The 13,321-nt window shown below is 36.8% G+C and overlaps 1 protein-coding gene across 3 annotated transcripts; it reads left to right on the top strand.

The window, feature by feature from the left end:
* The first annotated feature begins 1,467 nt into the window (after positions 1 to 1,467).
* LOC128994423 (mediator of RNA polymerase II transcription subunit 27-like) lies at positions 1,468 to 12,756 on the top strand. Of its 3 annotated transcripts, none has more exons than XM_054418982.1 (8): positions 1,468 to 1,675; positions 2,775 to 2,958; positions 4,404 to 4,548; positions 4,779 to 4,903; positions 5,997 to 6,177; positions 8,026 to 8,157; positions 9,601 to 9,690; positions 11,629 to 12,756. In XM_054418982.1, exons 2-8 carry the CDS (start codon positions 2,786 to 2,788, stop codon positions 11,761 to 11,763), a joined length of 981 nt encoding a protein of 326 aa, XP_054274957.1. In that variant the 5' UTR covers positions 1,468 to 1,675; positions 2,775 to 2,785; the 3' UTR covers positions 11,764 to 12,756. The 3 variants fall into 3 exon arrangements, with proteins under 3 accessions (XP_054274957.1, XP_054274956.1, XP_054274958.1); XM_054418981.1 differs by lacking the exon at positions 1,468 to 1,675 and adding an exon at positions 1,813 to 2,014; XM_054418983.1 differs by lacking the exon at positions 1,468 to 1,675 and adding an exon at positions 2,269 to 2,380.
* The last annotated feature ends 565 nt before the right edge of the window (positions 12,757 to 13,321 follow it).

The raw sequence follows: 13,321 nt of genomic DNA, 5'->3' as shown, positions 1-13,321 counted from the left end.
TGCTGGCCACTGCGGCGGTTTTGCCACTTTTGTCTCCACAGCGGCCTTGTATTAGAGGAGGCCATGAATTTACCCGTTAAAAATGGAAGCTGGATTACTATCAAATCAAACCCTGTAAATAAGAGGGAACAAAACAAATTCTTCTTACTATACTAACAGATTTTAGCCCAAAAAATGAATTGTCCTGCATTCTAGTGGAAATTTAGAGAACAACAACAAAGTTCAGTTCACAGAGAACAATAAAATATCTCACAAATTTTGCAGTCCCGACAAGAGGTACCTTTTCTTATCTTAGAAATAACATAGGACCGACAAGAGGTCCCTTTTCTGAAATGTGATTTTTACGACATGCTTCAATAAAACAATTATTTAAATAAAAACTACCGTGAGTTAAGACATAAATTTGTATTGCTTCCACAAGCTTTCTTTTGATACCAAAATAGTTTCTTAAATACGAAAAACACCGTTTTTATGCGTATTTGTAATTTTCAAATCAGTTTTTCTCAAAATGGCCCTTTTCCAAAACAAAATTTCAAAGTCCTATAACTTTAACAAAACAAATCATACATGCGTGGGACTTACACCAATCGATTTAATAAGGAATTCAAATATATATAATATATAAAATTGTCTCAATGTAACTCGTAGTAAGTTAGGTAGTATAATTTCCAATTTGAAAATGCTGTGGCTTTTCCCCTTTTATGTCCGATAGTACAAATAAGGAGTTGGATATCAAAGCTTTATCCTTGTGAGATAATAATTAGGTTTCCTTTTCCTTGTTTTACTGTAGACCAAGACCAATCAATCAATCATTTAAGATGGGGAAGCCAGTACGTGCTTAGTTTAACCCAAATATGAGTGAAGGATGAGTGTAGGATGAGTGGCGCTATCTTAGTCTTGTTAGTGACTAAGGCCGACATGTTCCTTAGACACAGCTGTTAACTTATAGTCCATACTGCTAATGGCAACCTACAGTTTATGGTGGAATCCAAACCACATTTTTCCTTGTAATTAACGAATTGATCTAATTATTAGGATAGTACCGCGGATAATCATAGTACTCACTAGTGTGGACGTTCACCCACACCAGGGGTATAGCATCAACAATTATATATGAATTAAATATCCACACCGTCAAACATAGCGACGAACACATTTTAAACACAACACGTCTACATTTTCACTGACTATCGTAAATCACGCTTATAAACGTATGTACTTACAAATATAATTGATCGCCTTAGGGTCAAGGGTAAGGCGTGCTCCCCAAATGTGATACTGCGTGTTTAATATATGCTGATTTTACAGTAGCTACGGCTCTGTAATCAATGGTCTCTATGAACATGGGAATCTTTCTTGTTGCGGGGACATTCGGTTTTGATACAACGGCAATGGCAACACTGCAAAAACAAGTAGTTTTTGGCAAGCTTAACCTCAACAACAACAACACAACTGCAACAACACAAAATACATCATCACAAAAATCTCTATCCTCTGCCTCTGAAAACTTCGCAATTACTTTAAGCACATACAATTTAAGTAGTGTTTAAAGTATTGGACATAAAGTTATTATTTTACGACACTTAAAAATATTATATCGAGAGGACATTCTCAGTTAGTTCTTATGGTGTGAAGGTGTGATACTAAAGCCTCTCAAGTGGGTTGAAATTGAAAGGTTGGTAGAGTTCTCTATTCACAGGCCTATCTTAATTAGGTCTCGATTTTATCAGTCAATTCATGGCCCTTATCAGTTATAAGTTACTGAATGTGCATGCTCTTCTTGTTTTGAAGTGCTAGAGTTGTTTCAATCTAGTATTAGCTGAGCTGAGACCTCTGCCAAGTTGAACCTTTCTCCAGGTTACAAATAATTCTGATAATAAACCAGTTGAAAGAGTGTATATTAATGTATGTTTAATAATACTACTGAATTGAACTGATACTTGTTAAAACATGTATTCATCAATGCAAAGATATCAAATGGGAAATTGGCAATGTTTGAATAATCAAAGAAATGGTAAGCCAATCTTTGACATCAAATTGTTAAGCTTATTGTCATTGAACTCTTTTAACTTAGTCAAACTGATCCCTAAAAAAATTAAGTGAGTGAAAACAATTTACTTGCATGTATATTAGTGACTATGCATTGTAGAAGAACTTTGGTAGCAAAAACTTATGGAGATAAGGCCTAAGTTATCAAAACTTAAGCTAGGCCCTAAGACTTGTTATTACGATATGGGCTTCTTACCGAGGTCTTTAATAGCATGATTAGGCCTAGGGGTGCACAATCAAGGGAAAATGGCCTGAAAATGGCATTTGTTATCAAGGGTGAATTGATATTAACAGTCTTGTTTTTGAAGTTCTACTAGTTCTTAAGTTCCTGGTAAGTTAAGTTAAGTTGTTAAGTTTTTAACTGCTCCAGTTTACAGTATTTCCTCCAGTAGACAGTTAGCCTACGGTACTTATTCTCTGTGAACAACATTTTGAAACCTTAGTAGGCTAGTCTGGACCTTTTTGTTACCTACTTCTTGAGATAGGTTAAGTTGATAAAAAAAAGTAACCTAAGAATAACTTAAAGAATTACTTGAAGATGACTTTAGTATCTTCAACTAACAATAGCTCTTTGAATAATTAGCTTAACTTGATTGTATTTGACTCTATTTTACTTATGTATATGTATTCTATGCTACAAACAAATAAAGATGATTTGAATTGAAACAATCTAGCAAAACCTCAAGATTAAGTACCGTATGCTTACATTTTGTTATTGTTTGCAGCTCAAGAGATAATGGAAAACCTTTATACTGCGCTTAGCGCTGTTAAAACTCTGCGATCCAGTGTTGGCCAAGTGTTCAGCAGTCTTTCGAATGGTTTGCGGGCTGATCATGGAGAAGACGGCAAAGAAAATAAGTTTTTGTTGGAACTTCAAGATCTTTTGTCATCTGTTAATAACCACCTTAGGTAGGCCTAAGTAAATAGACATTAACTACTTAGGGCTGAATGTATAAAATAACATATTCTCAAAACAAATGTAGGCCTAGGCCTACATATATTGAATTAAAAAATGTATGGAGACAAATGTTATATAGGACCTAATGCATTTTAAAGGTTCGAACCTTTAAGACCTTAGCAACCTACATTTTCATTCCATTGGCATCATATTAAGGCATAAATAAGGCCCCACTTTATGCTACTTTCATTTTAATAATTGACCTCTGGCTCTTCTGACTTGGGATAAACATCGATAGGTGAACCATTGATAGTCACCATTGATGGGGACATTGATCAACCATCGATTTACCCATAACACTGTAACTAAAACATTAGCCTATTTTTTTCTTTTTGAGTTATTCGTCTGCTTTCTGTCTCAGCTAATTAACCTAGCTTACACTAAAGTACAGTACTTTCTAGTCATTCTAGAGTGGCAGTTTCTCTTTCACATTTGCAAGACTAAAAATAGGTATAGGCATAGGTCCTAATTGATTATGCCGGAGCAGGAGTGCAAATTTATTACAACTGCAGTAGAACCTCTCATATCCGACCATAACAGGACCGGGCCATGGTCGGAACAGCCAAAAGCATGTCTGGAGGAGAATAGCGAGAGCCTACAATCTCTGCGACTTCGGTAATCGTCTCCTGCAACCGTGGCAACAGACGTTAGCATACCTAACATGCAGTTTCCACGACTTCGATAATCGTCTCATGTGACCGCGGCAACACCCATGAGCATAGATAACTTGCAGTCTCTGCGATTACGGCAACATCCGTGATCTGTCCAAGACAGGAAACAAGTAGACTGTCAGACACAAGGATTCGGTTTTTCCGAGGTCCGATATGAGGGGTTCTACTGTGAATTGGTTTTTTGCAACATTTTTACAAGCACCTCAACAATGTAGAGTTATTTCACTCTCAAGCTCTACTCTAGCCCAAGTCTAGTCCAGTCCGTGGTAATAATATTTTTGGATTTGATATTTATCAGCCTTTAATCAATTAGAATAATTTATAGGAAAATTCTGTTGACCAACATTTAATCCAGAAAAAACTTACAATTCAGTTATGGAAAAAACATCCATGTTACAAAAACATCGGTAACCTACCATCAATGTATAAAACAATGCCTTTCGATGTTCATCCCTGCTTCTGACAATTATCTTAACTGTCAAGTAACATGGTTACTTACAATAGGGTCGCTGAGGATTTGAATTTATGCATGATGTTTTTAGTAATGTTAACAGACGAATCTTCTAGGAGACCTGGAAGGTGGTGAACGTGGAATTAAGTTGCCGTTTATTGCCGCTCTAGACTTATAGGTCTTTCGATGCATCCTTAGATCCTTGATGGCTCTAATTTGTAAGGTTTTTAACATGTACCGTAGCTTTGATTTTAAAATAATTTACTTTTTTCAGGGATGTAGAACAAGCAGTGAATGGTCTATCACAACCGCCCGGTCCCTTTAGTCTTGGTAATACCAGCTTCCTCAGCCAGGAATGTACCCATGATCGTCTTGCTTTATACAGCCAACTGGTTCTAAGCTACAAGTGGACAGATAAGGCAAGTGTTTTAGGATATTATATTAGTAGTTATAATTTTTACTATTTTGGTTAAGTTAGTGGTTTTAGTGTTGTTAACACATACACCTACTGTAATTAAACCTACATGTGTTGAGTCTAATACAAAATCTATTAACAAAGATATTTACTGGTAGGCCTAATGTAAAATCAATTTTTTCCGAGACCTATATCAACATCTAAATTAACTTATTTAAAATTTTCCTTTTTCAGCTTCACGAGTACAGCAGTTTGGCCACGCAGTTGTTGAACCAGAACTCTCTGAAGCGATCATACACAGGAGCTAATAGCAGCAAGAGACGACGCACACCCACGAGTGCGCATAACGTTCCTATACAGTAGGTAGCATTCATGAATTTGCCTTTGTGGATTTAATCATGGCAAAGGCTAGATTTTATCATGTACTTAGGCTAATGAGTTCCTTAGTTTTCCATTGGTGTTGTAAATAACCTAGAGTTTTTTTTTTACTTGTGAAACATTTGGACTGCCGGGTTATCAAAAGACGGACTGTACATACTCTGGGTTTAATCAGTTGGTGATTTTGCAGGACATAAATGGATCCGTAAAATTAAAGTAGAACCCTGCTAACCCGACCTCGGCTAGTCTGACTCCTAACATAATCTGACCCTGGCATTGCCTATCGGTGACAATGTTATCGTGGTAATTTCGTGACCATTTTCCGTTGTTAATAATAATAATAATATCACTTTATTGCCATAAAACACATGTTGTATAAGCAATCATCACTGTCTCACGCTATCGCAGCAAAAGATCTTGTTGACCATTGTCATAGTTTTCCTCAATGGTGGTAGAAACCTGAGTATGTTCTGCAGTAATGGCGTCTCCTGTGACCACCCAAATGTTATCGTTATTCCCCGCGATGGTGGCCTAATCTAGGATATCTCCTGCAGTAACAGAAACATTGTCATTGTATACCGTAATCGAGATAAAATATTAAACGCCTCCTGCGGGAAAGGAACATTATCATCCCCTTCCCCAAATGTGGTAAAACCTTTGAAAAATCCTGTGGTCATGAAAATAATTGTCATTGTTTTCGGTGGTCGCAGAATAATATTGAATGTCTACCTAACTTGTAGGGACATCATCATTGTCTCCTGCTGTCACGGAAACTTAATCGTTGTTATCGGCAAACTGCTGAATATCTCCTGCGGTACAGAAACATCATAATCGTCTCCTGTGATCGCAGCTAAATTCTGAAAATGCTGCTCCTCGGCTAATCAATCCTTTTTCATGTTCCAGCCATGGTCCTGGTCCCATGGCCATTTTTTGATGGTCTACTAGGGTTGTACTTTCGATGCAAATAATATCGATTGTTTTGACCCTTAACTTGGAAAAAAATAAAAGGGCCCTCTGGTAAAGTAGTTTTTGTATTGGAAGGTCTCGCCATTTAAATAATGATAATTGTTTCAGAGCTGTGGAAACGCTGATTGCCGCAATCGACCGACAGTACCAGGACATGAACATCAGCATCTGTCGGGAGTTCCGCAACAGTCCCGTGGGGCCGACACAAGTGACTTGTGCTGAGGTGCGGTTGACCCAGCAGAGCATCAGCAGGGACTACCAGGCAATGCATGACAATGGCATACCTCAGGTGGGCTGCAACCTACGTTTTTAACCGTTCTCTTACAGAAATGTCAGTGACACTGGCGTTGATAAATGAATAAATAAACCTACATTGTGAGTGATTTGTCATTTTGTTAATTTAACACGTTGATTGCGGTCTATGTTGTTTAATGTAGCGCAGGACTGGCACGCACGGCAGACTACGTTAAACTATAGTTATTCCTAACTCCAAAGTATAGATCCAGTGTGAGCTCAGCCTCGCACGGGGAATGTTGTTTCCCTTGCCGCTTGTTGTGGCAGTTTAATACTTCAATCCTGTATAATCCGTTTTTAGATCCGACAATTTCATCGGTGGTGGGGACTGTCTCAAATTTAGTGTAGTGTGGGGTTTTGTCTTGGATTTAGTGAAATTGAATATATAATAACGGTAATTAAATTATTGTAGTGAAGAAATGTGGAAGGAACCTAACCTTAAAATTGTGCTTGACGCTTATTTTGTAGTATTTTTGATGGTGTAGACCTATCTGAGTATTTCGCACCGTAGTGGTTTTGTTTAGTGCTGCTATCTGTTGGGGTCTTTTTAAACTACGTCCACAAGGACTGGAACACAGTTTATGCTCTCATTTCCAGGATTAAACTAAATTTAAATGTATTTGCACACTCAACCACGCAGTGCATTAGCCACCGGCCACGGCCGGTCATTGTGCGGCCGCTCTTAACGTGTTAACGTTAACAGTTGTTGTTTCTCCATCTAGCAAGAATTATCTAGATGGTATTATGCTTTTCCGATTAGGACCTGTAAAATCACTAATAAATTGTCCGACAGCAAAAATGACAACGGATAAAACTATTGCAATTTTAGAAGATATATTTTCAAGACTGGGCTTACCAAAGATGATTGTAAGCGACAACGGTCCTCAGTTCACAGCCTCGACATTCAAACAGTTTTGCTCACATAACAACATTCGACACATAACTACAGCTCCGTACCACCCAAGATCAAACGGATTAGCTAAAAAAAAAAAAAAACAAAAAAAACAATACAAAACAAAAATAGTAAACACTTATTTTAAAGTCAGCTGATAAATAAAATTTACAAAGAGTAATCCAAGACATTACAGGACCTACGGATAAATACTGTACTGCAAATAGGTACCGTACTTATTAAAAAGAGGTGGAAGCCTAGTTTACCCTTGCATTGTTTTTCCACATAGGTCTTGAGCTCAGGCAAGTGTGGAATGTATCTAGCAAAGCAAGGGGTGAGCCGATACAGTATGAGAGTTGAACCGTACTGATAAAATGTACATACAGGGGTTTTTGAACAAGAGTAGTATCCTTCTTACGAATGACTGATTTTTATGGTTTTGGTCCACAACATGTATTTCAGTGTCATTTGAAAATGTTAATTTTATTTACAGTACCTATCAAAATATAAGTAAAACAATTCAATCAATAAATGAATTTATAAAAAAATCATCATTTCAATCATTTCATTTTGTACAGTTAAAGGCCTGAAAGGCACTTACCTAAATCTACCTGTGTTAGACGGGTCATACCTAAACCTGACCTTGATGTAACATTTCAGCCAATGACTCATTAACTTGTAAATATTCATTTGTAAATTCATAGTGTGTTGGCAACATTGCTTCCTTACCAGTGACAAATTCTAAATATCTAATGTGAGAAAGGGGCCAGTGGCCTCGAAATATCCAGTGTTTATTTTGTTTGTGTTTTCTTCCGTGTTCTGTAGTGAATGAAGTGGGATGCCTTCATTTCTTAAGGTAAGCCTGCTTATCACATCCTTTCTCACACCTATTTACTTATTTCGATATAGTTACCAAACCAACTTTGAACTAGTGTTATGTGTCAATTTCAGGTGGTGATTGTACAAGTGACCCTTGGCAGGGTGCTGCAAGCATTGTTGACTCTAAAGGGAATGATGATAGAATGGGTCAACGTGAAGGGGTTTGGTGAAACTCTGGAGCTGTGGTCCGAGTCTCGGCACAAGGTGTGATATACCTCATTATGAATACCTCGCAGCAAACCTGCTTGTAGTGAATTCCCATTATTGAGTTTCTATGCAAACTGGTTCAATATAATTAGAAATGGTTCAGATATACATACAGTAGAGTCCCGCAAACTCGGCACTCGATAATCCGGCAGGCTGGATTACTCGGCCATCACCTAGCTCAGAAAATTAGTGATTTTTCTAGCCAGCTCAAGTCAAATCATTCGCAACTCGTACCAAGGATTTTTTGTACTATATCTGATGACTTAATACTGACTTAATATAAATATAAATAAAGAAGGCATGTAAAAGGTTTAAAACTGTATTGTTTTTAATTTAACTCTAGTTCCCGATAACCCGGCATTTCAGAAACTCGGCACCCTTCCAGTCCACATTACGCCGAGGTTGCGGGACTCTACTGTCCTGGGTTAAAATCTTAAATGCCAAAAAGATGCATTAACACCCTAATGTAATGGGGGGAGAAAGGCCGATCTAAATAAACTAATCTCATTGAAGGTGTTTAATCAATGATTGGAAATATTGGAATTTAAAGGTTGTTTTGTTTATGGCCAAAAAATATTTAAGTTACAACAATATTTTTTAAGTTATTTATTTTCAGCTGGTCAGTCATCTTAATAGTATATTTCATCACTAGGGTCTAAAGTGACTCTTTTCGACCCGAGGTCAAGTTTTACGATCGAGGAGAAGCTGAGGTCGGAAAATAAGGGAGGGTTGAAAAGACACTTTTCGCCCGTTTGATGAACTATATTTTTGTCATTTTGCACCATTATTTAGACAAAGTGTTACAAAACTAAAATAGTTTTCATTTAAAGATAATCTTTAAAAACTACTTCTAACTTGTTTTCAATTTAATTTGCTAATGGAAACAAGCAGCTGTTTAGTAAGTGATTCAATCTATTACGATCAGGGCCGTCCATAGGGTTGGCGGCACCCGGAGCAAACCTGGTCGTGGCGCTCCCTCCCCCCCAGCAGTAATAGGCGCATTCGCATATTGTCAACTTATGTTAGTACAACTTCGGATGGCCCTGATTACGATTCGTCTATTACGATTGTGTTAGTGTACATTGTACTGGCGATATGTTGAATTATTTACAATAAGCAACAATTAACTACAATCTCTTAAACAATCGATACATACTTTCGATACATGCAATTGAATTTTGTTCACTATCAAAATTTACAACTGAGTTGAAAAAAACTGATTTTTACTCCCTAGGGGCTAAAAACGATTTTTACTCCCTAGAGAGTAAAACAAAAATGCTACTTAAGTCCTGCAATGCATGCACTAAAAAACGGCTGTTGAGACTATAAGACCCTTGAGAAAAAAGAGGCAAATTAAATGTTATTTTGTATTATTATTAGCAATGAAATCACCATCATTACTCATTCATTTTATTTAACTATGTGTATTTACTTTTTTAGGTTTTCCGCAAACTGACTGAAAACACACATGCAGCTATGTTACATTTTTACTCTCCAAATGTCCCTGAATTTGGAGTGAGGTCATTCATTGTAAGTATTTTTATTGCTTAAAATTTGATTTTGAAGTATTTACTAGGAAAATATACTAATCTAGCGGTTCTTCTTTGCATAATCCAAAGTTTTTAGGTTGGCATTATTTTTCCGTTGGTGTAGGATACCTTATATCTGAAGAAAGGTTATATTTTTAAACTATGTTTTTTTTGGGTGAGGTCCATTAATCTAGTTAGATGAGTATGTTTGTGCATCACTCACGTTGTTGAAATAAGTAAAACTTCTTTGTCATCAAACGTCCATTTCAGGTTAAAGATAAAAAATAACAGACCAATGTTTTCTATTCCCGAAAATTCACCACACCAATATTTTAACGTGTGGCGTTTTCAAGGTTACCCGAGTTTACCTGTACGCTGGGAACGCTTAACCACGACTGTGTCTTAGATATTAGATAGACGGCGGAAACTTTGGTCTGTCATTTGTATTTTTAACTAGCTGAACCCGGCAGACGTTGTCTTGCCTTTGACTATTTATAATTTAAGTACCGTAACGTTTAATTGTCTTATTGTATATGAAGTGCTTATAACTAAATTAAAATACGTACGACAACTAATGAAACACATATAGTACAAAGGATAACCGATTCTTTATTATTGCTCTTATATTAATGCCAGTGGGTAGACAATATTTTTGGTCTTTATATTCGGCTCAATCACGTCCTGGTTGAAGTTCGTTCGCTACGCTCACTCACCTTTAGGTTGCAAATTAGTTGTTGTCATAAATGTAAAAGAAATAATAGTGCTGCACCCTGTTGGTAATCCTTGTAACTTTAATGCTATTGAACATCATAGAACAGAACCAACTTGTTAAATTGAAACAGCTGTTAAGATTCATTAATTCCATTTCTCATAAGGTTAACATGGGAAACTCCAGAGCCACTGGGGCGGAGCCGATTGGACGGATCACGAAATTGATGGTGTATAAACCTATTCCATGAAATTCTACACGTATGTACCAAGTTTCGTGGCAATCGGTTCAGCGGTGTCTGAGTTTATCACTGCCAAACAAATATATATATATATACTAGCTGACCCGGCGAACTTCGTATCGCCTAAGTTATAGGTTTCCCCTAAGACAGACCGATGGAAAGAAAGTACCGTTACGTTTAATTTTCAAGATGATCTCGTTCGCATCGCTCAATCACGTCCTGGTTGAAGTTCGTTCGCTACGCTCACTCACCTTTGGGTTGGAGCTCGTTCGCTACGCTCACTCACCTGTAGGTTGGAGCTCGTTCGCTGCGCTCACTTGCCTTCAGGTTAGCTCGTTCGCTACGCTAACTCGCCTCCAGGTTGAAGTTCGTTCGCTACGCTCACTCACCTTTGGGTTGGAGCTCGTTCACTACGCTCACTCACCTTTAGGTTGGAGCTCGTTCGCTGCGCTCACTTGCCTTCAGGTTAGCTCGTTCGCTACGCTAACTCGCCTCCAGGTTGAAGTTCGTTCGCTACGCTCACTCACCTTTTGGTTGCAAATTAGCTGTTGTCATAAATGTAAAAGAAATAATAGTGCTGCACCCTGTTGGTAATCCTTGTAACTTTAATGCTATTGAACATCATAGAACAGAACCAACTTGTTTAATTGAAACAGCTGTTAAGATTCATTAATTCCATTTCTCATAAGGTTAACATGGGAAACTCCAGAGCCACTGGGGCGGAGCCCTTTTAAGAATTTCGAAACGGGAAATAGTTTACGTCCGATTCGCATACCTACAGAATTTACACACCAAATTTCATAACGATCGGTGAAGTCGTTCCGGAGGAGTTTGCAGACAAACACTGTGACACGAGAATTTTATATATTAGAAAGATATATACAAACATCCTCTTTTATTCTTATAGATGTATCTGAAATGGATATGTGGTTACAAGGACATTCTCTTTATTATAGCATAGTTGGTATTAATTTGTCTGTGTATTTCAGACGTGGCTTCATAGTTACAACAACTTATTCAGTGAGCCGTGCAAGCGTTGTGGCAACTACCTCCAAAGCTCCCTTCCTCCTACCTGTCGAGACCTGCGTACGCTGGAGCCGTACCATGAAGAGTGTAGGCCTTGATCCAACGATTTCTCAACATGAGATCTTTGTAAAGTCTTTTTTACCATTTCTTAAATATCTTTGCAGACAAATGTGTTTCAAAGTGAAAATGTGTGGGAAAAGGTCATGGGACTTATCAGCTGTGTAACCGTTGCTGTGTATGTATGATCATTATGAACTTTTATCCATAGTTATAGCCGGATAAAGTTTTTTATACGGTTTCTTATATATCTTTGCAGACAAATGTTTTTGAAAGCGAAACTGTGTTTGGATGGGACTTTTCAGATGTGTAGCCTTTATTGTGTAAACATTGTAAACTTTTATCCATTGGTTATCGTCTGAATTTTGTAAAGGAACACTGTACTCCCTAGGTTGTAAACTATGACAAAACATTAATGTTGTGTTTTGTATCTCATAGATTTTATGGTGCATCGGTTGAACAGTGAGCTTACCTTACTGAAAAAATAGTAGAAAGTAGGTCCTACAAGAAATAAAGAAAACTCTTTGTATCTCATAGATTTTATGGTGCATCGGTTGAACAGTGAGCTTACCTTACTGAAAAAATAGTAGAAAGTAGGTCCTACAAGAAATAAAGAAAACTCACGAAACAATGCAATTTGTAACTACTTATTCCTTATTAAGGTAAGAGTATTTTTATCATTGTAGGCTTGTTGTTGAAAGCCCACAACAGACGAACAAATACTAGCAGTTTCTAAATTCTGTTTCATGTTTTTATTTATTCTTTACCTGTTATTTGTATCCATAAGTTAAGCCTGCTGTTCAACCAATCCGCCATAACATCTTTAATGTCTGGATCCTTTACTAAATATTGTCATAACTGACTTATTCATTTTGAGGTTCAAACTTTATACCTGTACATAAAACTTAAATAGCCAAATATCTTCTTCTTAAACCTACTTAAGTAGAAAGTATATTGTTAGTGTAAGATATATTTGTTTGTAAGAAGACGTCAGTTGTAAAGTATTTGTCAAATAAATACAAGGTATTATACAAGGTAATTATTTTGTAATCTTTTTAAAGTCCAACTTTTACTGTATGGGAACATAAATTGGATAAGAGTTTAAAATTTATATCACACTACAGTATCATATAACTAAAATTACTAGATAAACTGTTGCTCAAAATCGAACGAAACTGCAACTAGTAATAAAAGAATAAAGAACAAAAACATAACAGCTAGACCTTAATCAAAGAGTCACTCTAAATCTAGTTAAAGATTATGTGAGTAATGTCTAATGTAACATAACATGTTGTAAGTAATGTGTAAAAAAAGAAAAACCTACTCAATTAAAAAAAAACGGTTTTTTTGTTTATCATTTGATGTTTATACACATTGTTTGTTGTTTTGTACATGGAATAAGTTATTAAAAAAGTAAGCAGTTTATTTTAATAAATTGCAAACATTTGCCCTACTAGAACTACTTAAGTAGAACCTACTTGAACTACAGAAAGTGCTCCATCAGAAGACTCTCTAAATCTACTGATCTCTTCTAAAACCCTACACTCCAAAACCAACGACAAATCGATCCATCACCCCTATCTATCCATTTTCCTAAAC

The sequence above is a fragment of the Macrosteles quadrilineatus genome, unplaced genomic scaffold, assembly GCF_028750875.1.
Source record: "Macrosteles quadrilineatus isolate MER2022 unplaced genomic scaffold, UCM_ALF_1.0 Scaffold_5__1_contigs__length_97177068, whole genome shotgun sequence".
Taxonomy (NCBI): Eukaryota; Metazoa; Arthropoda; class Insecta; order Hemiptera; family Cicadellidae; genus Macrosteles; species Macrosteles quadrilineatus.
The sequence above is the reverse complement of the archived record's forward strand: the minus strand, read 5'-3'. Positions and strand labels throughout refer to the sequence as shown.

Excerpts from the sequence above, each read along its gene's own strand:
- LOC128994423 (XM_054418981.1), top strand. The coding sequence starts at position 1,951 with ATGTATTCATCAATGCAAAGATATCAAATGGGAAATTGGCAATGTTTG. Across the intron at positions 6,178-8,025 it reads ATGACAATGGCATACCTCAG|GTGGTGATTGTACAAGTGAC; the intron begins GTGGGCTGCAAC and ends TGTCAATTTCAG. Across the intron at positions 8,158-9,600 it reads GGTCCGAGTCTCGGCACAAG|GTTTTCCGCAAACTGACTGA; the intron begins GTGTGATATACC and ends TTACTTTTTTAG.